This window comes from Heterocephalus glaber, unplaced genomic scaffold, assembly GCF_053883595.1.
Source record: "Heterocephalus glaber isolate CG9 unplaced genomic scaffold, H.glaber_assembly_v1.0 deba00000331, whole genome shotgun sequence".
Taxonomy (NCBI): Eukaryota; Metazoa; Chordata; class Mammalia; order Rodentia; family Bathyergidae; genus Heterocephalus; species Heterocephalus glaber.
In genome coordinates, this window is record NW_028258142.1 from 19,395,264 (window position 1) to 19,414,430 (window position 19,167).

A 19,167-nucleotide genomic window follows, 5' to 3' on the forward strand; every position below is an offset into this window, starting at 1 on the left:
TTTTTACTTTAAGAGTCAGGGCCAAAGAACCAATTAGTGTCTACGTTACAATACTGAGCTAAAAGCTGAAATTCAAGTTGGTGGATGGCAATCATTCTAACAAGAGAGTGAAGAAAGTCAGGAATAGAGGACTGTCCATTCCTGAGGGGACAGATGGGAAAAGGAAGAAAACACAGGTAGCAAAGCCTTTTCTTGTCTTTTGAGAATGGAAATGGACGGTCAAGAACAGTCATTCCAAAAGCTAGTGGACCCAGGGATGGGGACTGAGGATGAGGGATAAATGGGGAGTCAGACAGGTGTATTCATCTTCAATACCCCTGGCTTTAGACAGTCTGTGCCACTTGGATAGGCCAGCTCATCTTTGCTCTGTGGTCTCTGCCACCTCTCCCCAGGACAGCTGAATGTGTCTAGGACAACAAATGCCTCTCCTTCCGTCCTATGCTTCTCTCTAGCTCCAAAGAGGAAATCAGTAGAAGGCTGAAAACACACCGGAGAACAAAAATGAGAATGGTGGTTCCTTGTTCATCTACTTATTCTGACTGGTTGAATGAATGAGACTATAAACATTTATTCACTGAATATACCATAGCTAAACCACCTTCAAAGATACCAGAAAGATGAAGAATGTCAAAGTTATGAAAATTCCTACTGAATGGATGTGGCTGCTTAATCTGGATTGTTGATAGAGGAATGATGACAATATCTCAGTTCCACAAGAAACAGCCCAGGGCTCCTTATGAACAACACTAAGAAGAAGACTAGGAAAGGAGCAGTCTTTGGAAGGAATTCATTTCTGAAATTATTGGTTCTTTTTTCACTCTCCTTTCTCTAATATTACTCTGTACTTGTTTTCCAGTTTGTCCAAGTCTCTCTGGCTGAGTAGACCTTCAATAAAGGCTTCATAGAGATGACAATCAAAAATATCTATGCACCAAACACTAGTGCACCCAACTTTGTAAAACAAATACTAACGGACATGAAAAATCATATATGCACTAATACAATTGTAGTGGGAGACCTCAACACCCCACTGTCACAAATAGATAGATCAACTAGACAAAAAATAAGTAATGAAATACTAGAACTCAATCGAACTCTTGAACAAATGAACTTAACAGATGTTTACAGAGTCTTCCACCCCACAAAATCAGAATACACATTCTTCTCATCTGCACATGGGTCATTCTCCAAAATAGACCACATACTCTCTCATAGAACATGTTTAAGTAAGTGCAAAGGAATTGAAGTTATCCCCTGTATATTATCAGACCATAGTGTGATGAAATTGGAGATCCATAGCAAAAGAAACTCAAAAAATTTCATAAACATGTGGAAATTGAACAACACACTTCTGAATAACCAATGGGCCACAGAGGAAATTAAAGAAGAAATCAGACAGTTCCTTCAATTAAATGACAATGACAGTACAACATATCTGAATCTATGGGACACAATGAAAGCAGTCTTATGAGGGAAATTCATAGCAGTGAATACATATTAGGAAAACAGAACGAGCCCAATTAAACAACCTGATGCTGAACCACAAGCTTCTAGAAAAAGAAGAGCAGGACAACCCCAGAGCTCATACAAGAGAGGAAATTATAAAGATCAGAGGAGAAATCAATGCAATGGAGACTAAGTGAACGATACAAAAAAATCAATGAAGCCAAGAGTTGGTTCTTCGAAAGAATCAACAAAATTGACAAACCTTTAGCCAACCTTGTCAGAAAAAGGAAAGAAAAGGCCCAAATCCATGCAATTAGGAATGAAAAGAGTGAAATTACAACAGACCCTGCAGAAATACAGAGGATCATCCATACCTACTTCAAGAACCTATACGCCAATACGATGGACAACACAGAAGAAATGGACAGATTCCTAGATACATATGAATTACCAAAGTTGAACGAAGAAGACCTAAAAATTCTGAACAACCCAATATCAACCAATGAAATTGAAAAAATAATTAAAAACTTATCAACTAAGAAAAGCCTGGGCCCTGATGGCTTCACTGCTGAATTCTACAAGACATTTAGAGAGGAACTGCTGCCACTACTGTTTAAACTCTTCAGTGAAATTGAAAGGGAAGCAATACTCCCAAATTCATTCGTGGAAGCAAGCATCACCTTGATCCCCAAAGCAGAGAAAGACCCAACCGAAAAGGAGAACTATAAGCCAATCTCACTAATGAACATAGATGCAAAAATCCTTACTAAGATACTGGCAAACAGAATGCAGATCCTCAAGAAGATCATACACCCTGACCAAGTGGGATTCATCACAGGGATGCAGGGATGGTTCAACATATGCAAATCAATCAATGTAATACACTATATCAATAGAGCCAAGGACAAAAACCATATGATTATCTCCATAGATGCAGAAAAAGCATTTGACAAAATCCAACATGCATTTATGATAAAAACCCTACAAAAAATTGGAATAGATGGTCTGTACCTCAAACTGATAGAAGCCATCTATGAAAAATCAACAGCCAATATCATACTCAATGGTCAAAAACTGAAATCCTTCACACTAAAATCAGGAACAAGACAAGGATGTCCACTATCACCACTCTTGTTCAATATAGTTCTGGAAACATTAGCCACGGCAATGAGACAAGAGAAAGAAATAAAAGGAATAAAGATAGGAAATGAAGAAGTCAAATTGTCATTATTTGCAGATGACATGATACTCTATATAGAAGACCCCAAGAACTCCACCAAAAGTTTTCTAGACTTAATAACCAAATTCAGTCAAGTAGCTAGTTACAAGGTCAACACACAAAAATCAACAGCTTTCCTCTACACAAATGACAGACTCACTGAGAGAGAAACAGGGCAAATAATTCCTTTCACAATAGCATCCAAAAAACTGAAATACCTAGGAATCAACCTAATGAAAGATATCAAAGACGTCTTCTCTGAAAACTATAGCACTCTGAAAAGGGAGATTGAAGATGATATCAGAAAATGGACAGACATCCCCTGCTCCTGGGTAGGAAGGATTAATATAGTGAAAATGGCCATACTTCCAATACTGCTATATAGATTTAATCCAATTCCAATTGAGATCCCAACAGCATACTTCATGGACCTTGAGAAAACAATCCAAAAATTCATTTTGAACAATAAGAGACCCAGAATAGCAAAGGCAATTCTAGGTAACAAAGACATGGCTGGGGTATCACAATCCCCAACCTGCAACTCTACTACAAAGCTACTGTGATAAAAACAGCATGGTACTGGCAAAGAAACAGACCTGAGGACCAGTGGAACAGATTAGAAGATGCAGAAACAACTCCAGACACACTCAGCCACCTCATCTTCAACAAAGGAGCCAAACACCCTCATTGGAGGAAAGATAGCCTCTTTAATAAATGGTGCTGGAAAAATTGGGCTTCAACTTGCCAAAGATTAAAACTAGACCTATATCTCTCACCATGCACTAAACTAAAATCAAAATGGATTAAAGATCTAAATATTAAAATAGAAACTCTGAACCAGTTGGAACAGAGGTTAGGTAGAATTCTTGAAGACATCGGTGTAGGAAAAGATTTTATGAACAAAACCTCAGTTGCCTGTGAACTAGCACAAACAATCAACAAGTGGGATCTCTTCTTATTAAAAAGCTTCTGCACAGCAAGAGAAACCACCAGCAGTGTGAAGAGACAACCCACAATGTGTGAAAAAATCTTCACCTGCTCTTCCTCAGACAAAGGTCTACTATCTCGAATCTATAAAGAATTTTAAAAGATCAGACCTCCCAAATTTAAAGACCCAATCCAAAAATGGGCATCTGAAGTGAACAGACATTTCTCAGACAAAGAAGTAGAAATAGCAAATAAAGACATGAAAAAATGTTCAACATCACTGGTCATTCGAGAGATGCAAATGAAAACAATGCTGAGATTCCACTTCACTCCAGAAAGAATGGCTGCTATCATGAAATCAACCAATAACAAATGCTGGCGGGGCTGTGGGGAAAGAGGAACCCTGCTCCACTGCTGTTGAGAGTATAGACTGGTGCAAGAACTGTGGAAATCAGTATGGAGATACCTCAAAGAACTAGGACTGGAAGTCCCATTTGACCCTGCTATTCCACTGCTGGGGATCTTCCCCAAAGAATTAAAAGAATCATACCACAATGATATATGTACACCCATGTTCATAGCAGCACAGTTTGTGATAGCTAAAACTTGGAAACAGCCCAAATGCCCATCAACTGGAGGCTGGATCAAGAAAATGTGGTTTTTTTATAAAATGGAGTACTACTCAGCCATAAAAAATGAGAAATTAGAGACATTTATAATTAAGTGGATGCACATTGAGGTGATACTCTTAAGTGAAATAAATAGGACACACATGTATAAATACCGAATAGTTTCTCTGGTGTGAGAACCTGAAAGTGTAAATAAGGACTAAATGTATAATAGGTCATGTGAAATAGGAAGAAAAGGGGCAAAGGGGAAGGAAGTGGGAGGGCTAGGGGAAAGCATAGAAGGGAATGGGATTAATATGAGAAAATGGAAAAACAGGAACAAAATCTTTGTAAATAGGGAGGAATGAAGGGGTTGAAGGGAGGGCTGGGCAAGGGTGAAAAATAAGAACCAAGACAGATTATGTAAAGGTGCAAATTTCCAATGATGAATGTCATTATATTGTATACCTAAAATGTACCAATGATTAGAATGAATAATCGATAATGCAAAATAGGAAGAAAAGGTCCAAAGGGGTAGGGGTAGTGGGAGGGGCAGGGGAAAGGAAAGAAGGGAAAAGAAAAATGCTGAGAAATGGAAAAAATGGAAATAAAGTCTTTGTAAATAGGGAAGGGTGGAGGGGATGAAGGGAGGGCTAGCAATGGGGAAAAAATAAGAACCAAGATGCATCATGTAAAGGTACAATTCCCAATGAGAAATGTAAGTGTGTTGTATACCTAAAATGTACCAATAAAAGAATTTAACAAATAAAATTAATAAAAAATAAAGGCTTCATAGTAATGCAAATATGTAGCTGGGGCTGGGGTTCATCAAGAATTGTTGGGGGCAGAAACAAAACAAAACAAAACAAATTGTTGGGGGCCTATAAATAAACAACTCTCTTCAGCTCAGAAGTGGCTGAACCAAATGAACGACTTTAGGAGCCAAAGCCAAGTCATTGGCCAATGACAGATACATTAATTATAATAGCCCTTATTTCTTCCATATGAAGTAACAATTCTCCAGTGGCACAGTAGAAATTCTCCTAACTCTGCCTGAGAATGTTTGTAACCAAGGTACCCAGCCATCAGGATTAGACATCATTTAAGACATAAATGGTTGCTTAAGACATAACCAAAAGTATGTTTTGCCCCCTCTCTTTGTCTTCACTAATAATTTTCACTGTTCTTTAAGTGTTGTAACATCACTAACATAGCCTTAACAACCTTGGATATTGTCTTTTAATTGTCCAAACTTATGAAGCTGTTTGAAGAACATCCACTTAAAAAAAATCCTGCCTCTATGGAGATACCTTTTCCTGCAGAAGTCTCTAGTCATTGTCATTTCAGAAACCACTTGATTTGGTTGCATGTTTAATCAAAATAATACTTCTAAAATCCAAAAATCCAATAAAAGAGGCCACTATCCACAAGTCCTGAGAACACAGTGCCTTTTAGAAGACCTAGAGAGATCAGGCCCCTCTCTTATTTCTTGGGGGTTTTTTGTGGGTTTTTTGGTACTGGGGATTGAACTCAGGACCTTGTGTTTGGCAGGCAGGCACTGTGCTGCTAAGCTAAATCCCCAGCCCTCCTCTTATTTCTTGCCCAAGGTACCTCCTTTTTCATACATTTTATAAAACATAAATTATGATATTTTTTAAAAAGAATGAAAATGTGCTATTTGATCAGAAACCATAAGGCCTGTTCATGTAGAAATAATTGTGGGGAGAATTGCACAGCCTCAAAAATCAATCTGGCTGCTGCTTTTCCTCAGGCGAAAATTAATTTCGCCCGCTAGCTGGCAACTGAGCACGGGCAGACTATATGGATGTTTTGCATGGCTGAGCACCAGACAAGGACAGAAAAAGCAGTGTAAACTTTTTGCAAATTAACACCACTCAGTTGACGACACACTTTTTATTCCTTTCCTCTATGCCTAGATGTTTAGTGCTGGAGAAATAATGAAAACCAGAAGAGGCTTCTATTTTAACTCTTTGACAGGAGAGCAAAGATTTGACTTTTGGGTTCAGGACAATAAATACACACACACACACACACACACACACACACACACGGGGTGGGGAAATATGAATATGAATCTCCTTGTATTTTGCCAACTGTGCTCTTCCGAGAATCACTTAGGACTTCCTCACAGTGACCAGTGACATCTTCCTGGCGTCAAGACCTGGCCGCTGCCATAGGCTGAGCTGCAGCCCAGAGATCTTGTGTTCTGTGTGCCTCCCAAACCAAGGGGAACAAAACAAGCTGCTAGAATGGAGGTAGAAAAATGCAAACAAAGAACAGGGCCTAATTTCTAGTCATAGAAATCTCTTAAAACCTTAAAAATAAATTTTGAGGTCTTCTGAAGGAAAACTACACCAAAATATAAAAAAATGTGTCTTCTCCTTTCCGTTTGACTGGTAATCATATGACAGAATTTATACATCAGTAGATTTGTGTAGTAGTTTCAGCAAACCACAAGGCCTGGCAAATATTAAAGCAACATTGTTTTACCAAACAAGCCGGGAGCCCACATTACCTTGAAGCAAAACAGTTTGTGTTAAAGAATAATTTAAAGATGTCTGGCTGCTAGTGCCACTTGCAGTCCAAATCAAGAGACAGGAAAGAAAAAGCATCTCTAGAGACAGGTAGTCCATGGATGGGCTTTCTTTTTTCTTTCTTTTTTTTTTTTTTTTGAGTTGGAGGATTCTAGGAATCCTAGAATTCTATGAATTCTGGAGAGAATGTCTTATAGCTTTCAGAAGATTCTCAGTGAAATCCCTGACCCTTCATGGGGCTAATAATTCCCAGAGCCAGAGGAAGCCCTCACTATCAGCAGCAAAGTAAGTACATAATGAAGCAGATGGTGTTTTATCCTCGGGAAAAAGTCACAATATCACTGGTGAGTTTTTCATGCTCAAGCAGTGTTGCAGCAATAAATCTCTATAATAATGTTAGATTGTAAATTATCCTCTGGGCTCTATAAACATGTTATACATACTGGTTATAAAAGGGGCTTCTCCTATAAAGCATTTAAAGACATTTTTACCGCACCATTAATTTGGTATAGAATCAAGATGCTACTCAAATATTAACTAATTAACAATTAACTATATATTTTTGTCTTCCTGAAATTTATAAGAGCTTTCTTAGGAGAGATTTAAGAAGCTTAAGTTTTATTTATTTATTTATTTATTTATTTTTTGGTGGTACTGGGGATCGAACTCAGGACCTTATGCTTGTGAGGCAGGCGGTGGAACCACTGAGCCAAACCCCCGGCCCATTAAGTTAGTTCTAAAACAAAGACCAAACACCAGAAATCTATGGTAACACCTTGATTCAGCCAGTCCTGAGGTCAGTGTTGACTCTGGCAGGTGTTAGTGTGGAAGTCTGAGGTCTAACCTAACCATGAGAAGCCTGAATGCAAAAGGATATGGGATGTCTGTAAGTGCAGTAAGAGCCCTGGTAGTAGAAAATGAAGTCACAGAAGTGAACACAACCCACCACCTGACATACGGACTGAACCTAAACACCTCCAGTAAAGACACTTATTAAGAGAAAAGAGTCACGTTGAATTTTCCCATGTTATTTTCCTTTTCCCTAAGTGGTCTGTGATACCTGCCCCAAGCCCTGTATCAAGAATAGGCTCTTTTGCCCAAAGGTGGGAAACAAGGAAATTAACTTACCAGATACAGGTGTCTGATCACTGGGGGAGCTCCCAGATCCAGTGCCTCTTTTTGAGGAGCCTGGAAGCCTCACATCATCCCCATCCTGGGGTGTGTCACCCCACTCTGCCCTGCCGGCTATGTCCTCAGTGGGGAGGCCCATGCCATAGGCACACTGGGGCAAGTGTCCACATTGCAAGGAACTCACGAGGGGTTGACGGTCCTCCCCAGGAGGGTTCCCACAGCCTATGCAGTTGTCTGCCAAGCTGGCACCAGCTGCCCAGTATGGGCAACTGCCATCTTCCACCTCTTTTTGTGAGTATTTTTCAGGGGACTCAAGAATCCAGTCAGTCCTACATGGGGGTTTCGTGAAGTTGCAGCTTTCTGAATCCACCATGCTCTCAGTTCCTGTGAAGCACTGGCTTAGACTGTCATTCTCTCCCACCTCCAGGGGTTCAGAGAAAGGCGGTGTAGATTTGCTTCCAGGCTGGGTCTGGAACAGTGAACATTCTGAAGACTGCAAGGGCCTGTCCATGTACTCATCTTCCATGGGAATCTGCCTGAAAGAGTCCCCCTCAATCTCAACCAAAGAGAATGTTCCGGCTTCTTCACCCTGTGCACAGGGCCCAGCTCCTGCACATGCACCTCCAAAGACACCGGCACCGTCTGGACAGCACGTATCTTGTGGAATCATCTTCTCCTCCAGATTCAGCAGTAAGACACCTTCACACACTTTGAGCTGAGGAGAGGCTGCCAAGTGAACACCATTACAGCTGTCACCTGAGGACTCCTGCAGATATAAATTCAGAAGGCAGAGGCATCAATACCCAGAGCTATTAGAACATGTTCAGCTAACCACTGCTAAAAACAGTGTTTGGACTAATTATTTCCAACAAGTACAGATGGCACACATTCACCACAGCACTTTATTTGTTCTATTTAAAATTACAGAATGAAAGAGAACCCTAAAATGGAATACAACCAGAAATTAATCAGTCTTACTGTATTTCAAAAGAATAGCATATTCATTCCTATGCAAGGAAAGAACTAACCTAAGTAACATCTGAGCACAATATTTTGATCATATGCTATCAATCTAAATAGATAACAGTATTATCATAAAACCAAACTGTAACTAAATACTAAATTTTAGTTAGTAGCTCTGTGTTTTCTGTGGTAAGGTTTAATAATTCTGAAACTACTTTCTGTGTATTCTATAACTGAGCAAATGAGTAAACACATTGAGAATAAGAGGAGCCAGATGTCATATTGGTAGAAAACGGAAGCTTCAAATACAAAAAAGGGAAAGATGGGAATGAATTCTTTAGTGTTTGGAATGGAATTAGAGAATGCAGTATGATCTTAAAGCTGATATATTTTTATATCTAAGAAAATAGATTTAAAAGACAAAATAGAATTGATGGAATTTTAGTATCAAATGTGTATTAGAAAATAGTATTATACTACTGTAAATTGTTAAATTTCTTGATTTTTGACAAATGTACTACGGTTATATATAAGAATGTCCTTATTCTTAAGAAATGGACACTGAGGTATTTAAAAATATAGGAACACACCATCTCCATTCACTTTAAAATTATTCCAAAAAATATGCATCTTCATATACTAAGAGAAAGAAAGCAAAGAATAAAGCAACATAATAAAATATAAACAACGGGTGAATCTGGGTACAGGGCATATGGCAGTTTGTTATCACAGTCTCACTATTTTTTTCTGTAATTTTGAAAGTATGTCAAAATAAAAAGTTACCAAAATAACTGTAAGATCAAAGGAGAGTTGTAGCTTATTCCTCCTAGCACTCTGTACTAGGCAATCAAGACTGGTACTAGAAAAATAACATACAGAGAGACAACAGAAGTGGAATGAGGGCTGGGGGAAGCTCAGTGGTAGAGTGCTTGCCTAGGATGTGTAAAGGTCTGGGTTACAAACATGGAATGGAACAAAAAGAAAAACAGGCATTTACAGTGAGCTCTAACTTGGGTCCTGGGCAACTCAGCAAGAAACAGTCCTTGGATTTGAGGTTTGACACCATATATGGAGGTGCCCCTTAAGCAATGGGACTCAAGAGTTGACTAATTACAGTCACATGAGGCTAATTTTTGAAAGTACTTAAAGCACTAAAAACTTTTAACTTTACCTTATTTCCACTTAGGCGACTGCAAGCATCATTGACCCAGTGCCACAAATTTGCTAGAAAAACAAAGGAAGGATAAGGGCTTCACATTATACTTTCCGATTTCTTTTTCAAAATAAATTTTTTGTATATTTCCTACTTCTTTTTTTTTTACATATTTTTGTATATTTAAGTTATACAACATGATGTTACAGGATAAATATCGGTAGAAAGATGGTTACTGTAGTAAAGCAAATTAACTTATCCATTATGTCACATAGTTACCCATTGTGTGTGTGTGTGCATGCGTGTGTGTGAAGAGCTAAATTCAACTCATTTAGCAGAAAAACGTGAATACAATACAATTCTCCAGACTTGTTTATTCTGTATACATGTGACTTAGCATTCTTTGACCTACATTTCCACATTTCCTTTCCCCTTACCCCTGTAACCACTGTTTTACTCTCTGCTTATGTATATTTGACTTTCTTCTTTTTTTAAATGATGCCACATGGGGAACAACTTATTTTTCTGTGTCAGGCTCAGAATTATTGAGCCTTCTGTTAGTTAAATACTATCTTAAACATACTCCAACGCCAATGTTTCAGTGAGTGAGCCTGGAAGTAAATGCATTTAAAAACAAATCAACTGGGGCTGAGGGTGTAGGTCATTGTAGAGTGCTTGGCTGGCCTGAATAAGGCCCTAGGTTCATAACTAGTATAAATAAATAAGTAAACAAACAAACAAACAAACTAATTTAAAGACTATGAAAAGACAGACAATAGGGAGACAAAGAGACATAGAAAGGAGAGAGAGTTACTGTAATCCAGCCTGGCCAATGTATCTAAAAGTGTACCTCGATTTAGTATAATTGTCTTATGTATTATACGGTTTTTTGCCCTATTATTCTGGCTGTTAATCTGTGTTAACTTGAGAAGGATTTATAAAATAAATAAATGAATCTGATGCTGGCAAAAAAAAAAGAAAAAAATTTAAATGGGGGTGAAGGAGAAGGGGGAAATAATTATATTCATGTTATATACATGTTATACATGTGTTATATACATGTACCTACTTCCCACAATGAATGTAATCATTATGTACTGCAAACGAGTACTAACACAAACCAAAATTTTAAAAAAATTATTTTGAAAACTGTGTAAAGACAATGAAATCATCTAACTCTTACCAAAAACAGAACTTTCTGTTCTAGATAATGAAAAACATGGCCCACTAATGTTCCATAAAATACCTGTGTTATATCTGGGGCTCTAAGAGTACTTTTAGACTACAGACAATTGCAACATCCTTGCATTCACATTCCCTTGGCAATTTTCCCTGAATATGAGAGATCAAGCTAAGTATGTTAGGGGACAAAGAAAATGTGTCTAGGAGACTGATTTTCCTTCAAACTAGCTATTGTGGTTGAGATCTAAAATATCCTCAAAGTCTCATGTGTTTGCAGGCAGAGCGTTTTGCAAGGTGATTGTATCACGGGGGCAACATACCCAGAAGTGGCTTAATCCACTGATAAGTTCACAGATGAATGTGCTGTTAAGAGGTGGGGCCTGGTTAGAAAAAATGGATGATTGGGAATGTGACCTGGAAGAATGTATTCTTGTCCCCTGCTCCTCCCTTCTCTCTCTCTCCCTGTCTACTGGCTGCAGAGAGATGAGCAGTTTTCCTTCACTATGCCCTTCCACCATGATAGTTGTCTCTTGAACTCAGCCAACCAAATATGGACTGAATCCCCCGAATCATGAACCAAAACCTTCTTCTCCTTTAAGTTGTGGGTATCGAGTATTTTGTCCCAGAGATGGTAAAGTGATTAAACACTAATTCAAGTACATGTAAAATAAAAGTGAGGTACATCATGGCTTGGTGGTACATGCCTGTAATCCCAGCATACTGGGAAGCTGAAGTAGGAGGATCTCAAGTTCAAGATCAGCCTGGGAAACTTTGCAACTTAATGAGACCCTATCTCGAACAAAAAATAAAAAGGGGTTTGGGAAGTAGCTCAGTACAAACTTCCTGGGTTCCCCTCAGTACTGCTAAGAAAAAAAAATGTGAAGTACAAGGTGTAGAGCTAAGGGTCAGACCCACTGAGTTCCAACAGCAAATCTTTTCCACCATACCTTCTTGCTTCTAAGAAGAGTATGTTCTGAGGTATATACTGAGGACAGCTCCATAACTTTAATAAAATAGAAGTGATAAAATCTAAAAAGTCAAATCTCTGAATTTTAAAAAAGCTATGAATTTGTATAATGCAAAGATAAAAATTTTTTTGGTACCGGGGATTGAACTCAGGACCTTGCACTTGCCAGGCTGGTGTGGCTTGCAAAGATAAAAATTTAACCCACCTCTAATGAATATTCAATGTTGTATTCACTATTAAGACTAAAGTTAGGATTGTCAGTTCTTCACTGGAACATAATCACAGTTCATAATAATAGCTAACAATCTCTCATGCACTAAGCCCTTAAATGTGCCAGGCACAGTCCTCATTGGTTGATACATATAATATCATTTCGGCTACAGCCTTTATTATGTGACTTTGCACAGTTTAACCTCTCTGAGTCTCAGTTTCCTCACCAGAAAATGGGGGAAATAACAGTACCTCGTGGTACTTTTGTGAAAATTTATTTAGAATATATAAATATAAATAGCCATGCTTTTTACATACTAACTACCCAAATATGTTGGTCATTGCTGTTATCAACATAATCCTCCTACTCATCATCATCATCATTTTCTTGCTTCCCTATAATTTTTAAATTTATCAAAATAAAATTACCCCAAATCAAAAGACAGTTGCAGTTCTTTCTTTATAGGAATCAGTACTGGATGAGTACAAATGGTACTAAAAATAATAGTTGTACCTAGAGGTGATAACCATTCATCATCCCTCCATGGACAATTACAGCAGCCTTACTAGCTGGTGTACCTGCAACTCTTCCTGCATTCCCCTAATTTGTTTTCTATATTATAACCAGAGGTTATAGTAGGCCTTAAAAGACCTACAGGGTGGTGTCATCTGGCTTATCTTGCTATGGTTCTGGTATTTTGCACTCCAGCTACACGAGCCTCTTTCAATCCCCCAACTTTCTATGTTCCCCAGTGTGCAGTTCTCTCAGTTCAGGATACTGTGATTCACCTTAGTTCCCCAGGGGCTGATTAGAAAGTTCTAGCCTGTCTTCCAAAGCTTAGGTCACCTGTTTCCTCCTCTGGGAGGTCCCAGCTGACCCAAGGCCGGGCAGACCCTTTGGCATCTTCTACTTGGCACTGGGCACTTACCTTTCCATCCTCAACTTTACTTTGGAAATCTGACACTTCCCTTGCCCACTAAGATGCCTCCTCTAGGAAGGTCCTGGCTGTGTCTGTATTGAAGCTCTATTGCCAGTCCTGTCCCAGGTGATCAATAAACATGTGGAATGAATGGATGAAAAGAAAGCCAGCAGTCATAATTCCCAATCAAGTAATTGATTGGCTTACTGTTTTTCTTGGTAAGATAAGGCAGTAAAATATCATTAAAGAGAAACAACTAAAGAACAAAACATCAGAAGTCTGTCTCACATTAACATGACTGGTTAAGTGATCCTCATCATATGAATATATATTTTCTAAATTCTGGGTTGTGATGTTGTTAGACAAGTGAAAGGCTGCCCTGGGAAGCATTTCTGCTATATCATTTATGATATGATTTTGGCTTCACCATTTTCTTTGTTAATTCTCTCAGTAATGAATAGATTCTTTAAAAAACAAAGTGGTCCCTGCCCAAGCACTGGTCTCACTTAACAATAACACCTTCAGTTACTATGTTTTTCTTTAATTATCTTTGATTGTTCAGGACATTAATCAACATAATGTTAATAGAAACAGCAAGCTATACAAGGCTCCACGAAGTCCTGGATGTGATATAGGAGAATCACAGCAGAGCAGTGGTGGGCAAAATAAACAAGTGAGCAACTGCAAATGGAAAAGGACAGCAACATGACAGATGCTTCAGAAGAGAAGGATTTGAGCATTAAAAGATTAAGAAATACCTTTCTCAAGCTGAATGAAGCCTTGAATCCTTTCATAAAAATTATACTGCTTTTAGCTTTGAAGTTTAAGTCAAACATGATGTGATATTTAAAGACACTATCGAAAGCAACATTAGATTATCCATTCTAAATATGAGCACCTAAATTTGACTTCATATAATTTATAATTTTAGATTCACATTTGAAGATAACACTCCAATCAAAACCTCCTCTGTTCTTCATCTGAACATTGTCTCTCTTTTAAATGCATACATTTAAAATATATATATCGGATGCTACACAATCTATACATCTGAAACACAAAGCTTACAAGTCATCAGTTTCCCCAAAGGCTAAAACAGGTACAAAGTTGGCTTTTTATTTTGTTTGTTTTACTAGAGAGCAATGAATCACATACAGAAGGTGTTTCTCCTCTTAAAGTGCAATCACCTTTATTTAAACAGATCCCAGTGGACAATCTACTCATCTTCCAAAGCATTTACCTACAAATGTATCTATTTTTTCAAGATTAATTTTCAAACATCACACTAGACACAGTACCTGTTACTGCTTTCCCCCTTTTCCTATAGTAAACACCGAAGATGACGGCAGCCACTAATGCCACAGACATGAAGAGAAGCAGAATGATTAAACTGGGCAAGTAAATCTGGGGGTCTGTGTTGGAAGAAAATGAAAAATATAATATTAAAGGTTATTTAATTTTATAAAATTTAAAAACAAAACCCTAGAATTCCAACCTCAGAATCATGGATATGGGTCTGGGATAAGCAGGGAGCTCTTCAGGCCTAACTGGGCATTTTTCAGAGAGCTCATATTGCCAAGCCCAGTGCTACCTGGTCTGGCTCCACTCTGTGTGAGGTCATTCCAGGATATCACTACGTCTCTACTTCACAACAACTCTCATTGCGCTCACCACGACGCCCTGCTTCCTCTTTCCAGTGGATGCCTCTGCGGGCAAAAGGAAGCCTTCACCTGTCCAAATACCAGCATGGCACCAGGGTTTCGCTGGCCATGAGACTAGAACCTCAGCCTCAGGGAAGTATTTCTGCTATGATACAACACGGATTCCACCATTTTCTTCATCCCTCCTCAGTCACATCTTTGTTAGAACCTTTGTATTATAAACCGTTGGTTCCTGGACTCCCACATTTCCTTTCCTTCTCTCCTTTTAAAAAATAGCCTTTCCTTCCTTCAGTTATTTTTCATGCTGTCTTCCAAATGGTCTTTCAAAAACTCTGCTCTGATTGTGTAACTCCATATCCACATGCTTTAATGACTTCCTGTTTCTCAAAATGTCAAATTTAAACCCCTGACCTGCCTACCTGATTGTTCTGTGATCTATGTTCTCTTACCTCATTAAAAAGATAATGCTACTTCTCTTATCTCTTCCAATATCCAGACCCACCTCCACACTGACCCACTCACCTCTAGTAACCAGCCTCCTTCATTAACCAGCAACTTTCTGTCAATCTTTGAAATTGTGCTTAAAATTAATTTGATTTATAAGATGTTCCATAAATCACGACAGCTAGATTCTAACAAATTACTACTTCTGGTTCATGACCAAAATCTCCACACAGTCAGCTCACTGTGATCATCATCACCCTACTGTCTGGAAATTTTCATTCATGTTTGCAGCTTTCTTTTCTTTCTGTGTATAAATATATCATTAGGTATCTCCAATCCAGTGTCAAAAGTTATCAAGTAGCCTAGCCTGTTCAAGTTCTTGGGTTCAAGCCCTAGTGCTACTTTTTAAAAAACTGAATAAACAACATAGCTAGAGTTAAAATGCTAATAAAAATGGAATACCGAGCTGACCATGGATAGGATGAAATGGAAAGGGACAGATGAAGCCATGTAAATACAGTATGCAATTTCTGAGAGAGGTAGACAGCTGACCATACTGGGCACATCTACCACCCCACACGCTTGGGTCAAGCATACCCGTTGGCAGTTTTCTAGATGGCAGAGAAGAACTGCAAACCACATCTGATTTCTCTGTCCCATGATGTTCTTCTGTCTTTCCAAGGACAGTACAGCTGTGGGGGGAAGAACAGTTAAGGGCTTTGGTTTAATATTCTTGTTTTAAAAACAAAAAAGACTCTTCTATACTATGGGTACCTTGCCAGGTCCTTCAGGAGGAGCCCATGTCTTCTTGGACATTTGAATCCACAAGGGAATGGAACATCACAAAAGTGGAAAAAGTTCTTAGTGAATACTCTAAGAACTTCTGAGAGCATGGCGAGTGAGAGTGTAGTAAAGAAGATTCCAAATGTTTCAATTACCATGGCTAAGTGGCGAGCTTTTTTTTTTCCGGTACCAGCAACTCCGGACCTTGAGCTTCCCAGGCAGACACAGTGCCACTGAGCTAAATCCCCAGCCTAAGTGGTGAATTTGTGATTAATTCTTTTTTGAAGTTGAAAAATACACTATATAATTTCAACATAAAACTAGGATACATGGATCAGAAAATCAGCATTTAATAAGAATATATTGAGAACTGAAAGAATCATTATATTGGAATTCTACCATGGATAAACTCAAGTAAGTGTGCCATAGCATATACAGATTAATCATCCCTACTCTAAAAATCTAACATACATAATGCTTCAGAGCACCAACATGACCTCACAATTAGAAAACCTGACACCATGAAACTTTGTTTCACTCACAAACATAATTTAAAATAACATAAATTGCCTTCATGCTATGTATATAATGTGTATATGAAACAAAATTAATTCTGTGTTTAAACTTGAGTCTCCTTCCTAAAATATCTCATTATGTATGAGAAAATATTCCAAAATCTGAAAAAAATTTAAAACTTGAAACATTTTTGGTCCCAAGCATTTTGGATAATGGATACTTAAACTCTATATGACATTATTCTTTACAAAATTATGTATTACTGCAAGACACTGGGAACAATCTAAATGACTATCAAGAAATTTATTAAATAAATTTAGTATATTTCTACAGTGAAATACTATATAGCTTTAAAAAGCCACAAAGATCCAGGTGCACATATTTAGGGCAGATATACAAACTCTGGATGAATAAAACAGTGATGTTGGGAAACCGAAAAAAGCAAGAATGATAAGTGAATGATAGTAAATGTCATAAACTGGGCTGAGGGTGTAACTCAGTGGTGGGGTGCTTGCCCAGTAAAGGGGGAAACCCTGAATTCAATCCCAGCATCCCCCAAAAGAAGTCATAAGTCATTTTCAACCAAATTAAAAAATTATTTTAAAAATTAGAAAATTTTAATTAGAAAGTTTTAAAAAATGAAAGAAGATGCAACATTAAGTTATAGACTACTGAATCTAGAAACACAAAGTTCCTATCACACAACAGGTTGAAGAACTGGGTTGACTAGTCTATTTTCCCCACACAGAATTGCCAGATGTTTTCCTAAGAGGAAGCCCAACCAAATGGAATCAGCCTGTTTTCAACCCAGATGAGACAGTGGAGGTCAAGTTGTTTAAAAAACAACCAACTCTTTTGGCTCCTTCGTCATTACTCACTTGGTCCAGGGTTTGCATTTGTCAGTGGAAGAAAAGGCATCTGAGAAGTAGCCCGCAAGGCAAGGCTTGCACAGTGTGTCCATGTTGAGCTGCACTGTCAAAAAAGACAACAGACCAAACAGACAAAAACAAGCAAGCACACTTAGAGATCAGTCAGGATGCTGTCCCTCTCTGCTTCTTGTCCCCATCCCTGCCCATCCCTCCCCACCTGTGTCTAATGGCTCCAGCTCCTGAGCTTATGCCTACAAAGCAGTTCTGATGTCCACAGTGAGCAAAAGAATTGTGTTCAGAAAGGTAATCTGCTCCAGGTCAGGCCACTACTACCAGTATCTGATGCCTAGGTCCAGGCCAGCTCTGCTACGGACCCTCTGCTGCTCAGAATCAGTCAGAGGGTAACTGCCTCTTGATCTGGCAATGCAATTTGCTTTGAAATTATATTAATAAAAGCCAGTTAACATCTAATAACTCGCATCAACTCAAATAGTTTTTAAAAAATGAACACTATCTAGAAGATTCTGAGAAGTCTTCAAAAAGCAAAGAGGCTTCCCAAAGGCCGACCAGCCACACAGAAATTTAAGGGCATTCATTTCCATACATTTGACTTCCACATGACTCTTTGGTAACACTGAGCCACCAGAAGCATCTTTAGGCTTCCTTCCTTTCTCTCTTTTATAATTATGCTTCTCCCACTTAAAAAGAAGGCACCCCAAATCCTGCTACCGTGCCAAACAGAATGACAAAGGAAACATTGCTGATGTCAAAGCTCCTGCATTCATAGCACCCCAGTCTAGCTCCTCTCTTTCCCTATGGTCAAAAGTGTGCCATAGAAAGAGGATATTTGGGACCAGATTGAGTTGTTCTGAATTCAAATGTACTACAAAGTTGAGCAGGAGTGAAATTCTACCCCTCCATCTGAAGCCCTCTATCTTATACTTATTATCAAAGAATGCATCATCCCCAAAGGTACAAAGCAGGAAGAATATCTACCAGAAATCCTGAAGGCAGCACTTTGTTTCACACAAGTGAGAAACTTGTGGAAAGGCTCTGCACTTGTCTGTCTTAGAATCAGAATTCAGGGGGAGCTGGCTGTGACAGAGAGTTTTAATAATTTAAAATCAAGGTGGACTTTTCCATGAGAAAGCATGTCTGAGTCAGTCAATGCATATGATAGATAATAAGGATTGACTATGCCAGTAACTCTCCCAACTCTGTCCAAGTATTTTGGCTTAAAACAAGGTGTCTCTAAGTGGAGGATTAACAGGCATAACTACCCATTTGCTGCATCTTGAAAACACTGCTTTGTTATACTTTCTAGAAATAAGGGAAGCAAATGACTCTAAGAAGTACTTCTGTTGAGAGTTTTTTTAGCTAGCTGAATTAGATAGAAATTAAAAGGCAGTCAAAGAGGGACCAGGCCCTCAAGGGAGTCAATGAACACGATGAGACACATCAAAATTGTGCCTAGAGATGAACCAGCAGAGAACCAGGCCTACAAGCTCCCTAGAGATAGACACTGGTTTAAGACTCTACTGTAATCAGCACCACCTGGTCCAGTGAAACTAGCTAAGGCATCAGGTGCATAGGTGGGTGACCAGAACACCCTG

The 19,167-nt window shown here is 38.6% G+C and overlaps 1 protein-coding gene across 5 annotated transcripts in view; it reads right to left on the reverse strand.

Annotated features, from left to right (window-relative positions):
- The window catches only part of Tnfrsf11a (TNF receptor superfamily member 11a), a 58,618-nt gene that overhangs the window by 9,320 nt on the left and 30,131 nt on the right, over positions 1-19,167 (reverse strand). For 2 of the 5 annotated variants that reach the window (XM_021239256.2, XM_087191787.1), the window contains exons 5-9: positions 17,564-17,652; positions 15,984-16,078; positions 14,580-14,693; positions 10,021-10,073; positions 7,884-8,652 (exon numbers count right to left, since the gene is read on the reverse strand). In XM_021239256.2, coding sequence (XP_021094915.1) covers positions 7,884-8,652; positions 10,021-10,073; positions 14,580-14,693; positions 15,984-16,078; positions 17,564-17,652 — 1,120 coding nt within the window. Of the gene's footprint in view, positions 1-7,883; positions 8,653-10,020; positions 10,074-14,579; positions 14,694-15,983; positions 16,079-17,563; positions 17,658-19,167 lie in introns of all 5 variants that reach the window. The other 3 variants (XM_013077262.3, XM_087191770.1, XM_087191785.1) reach the window with 2 other exon arrangements.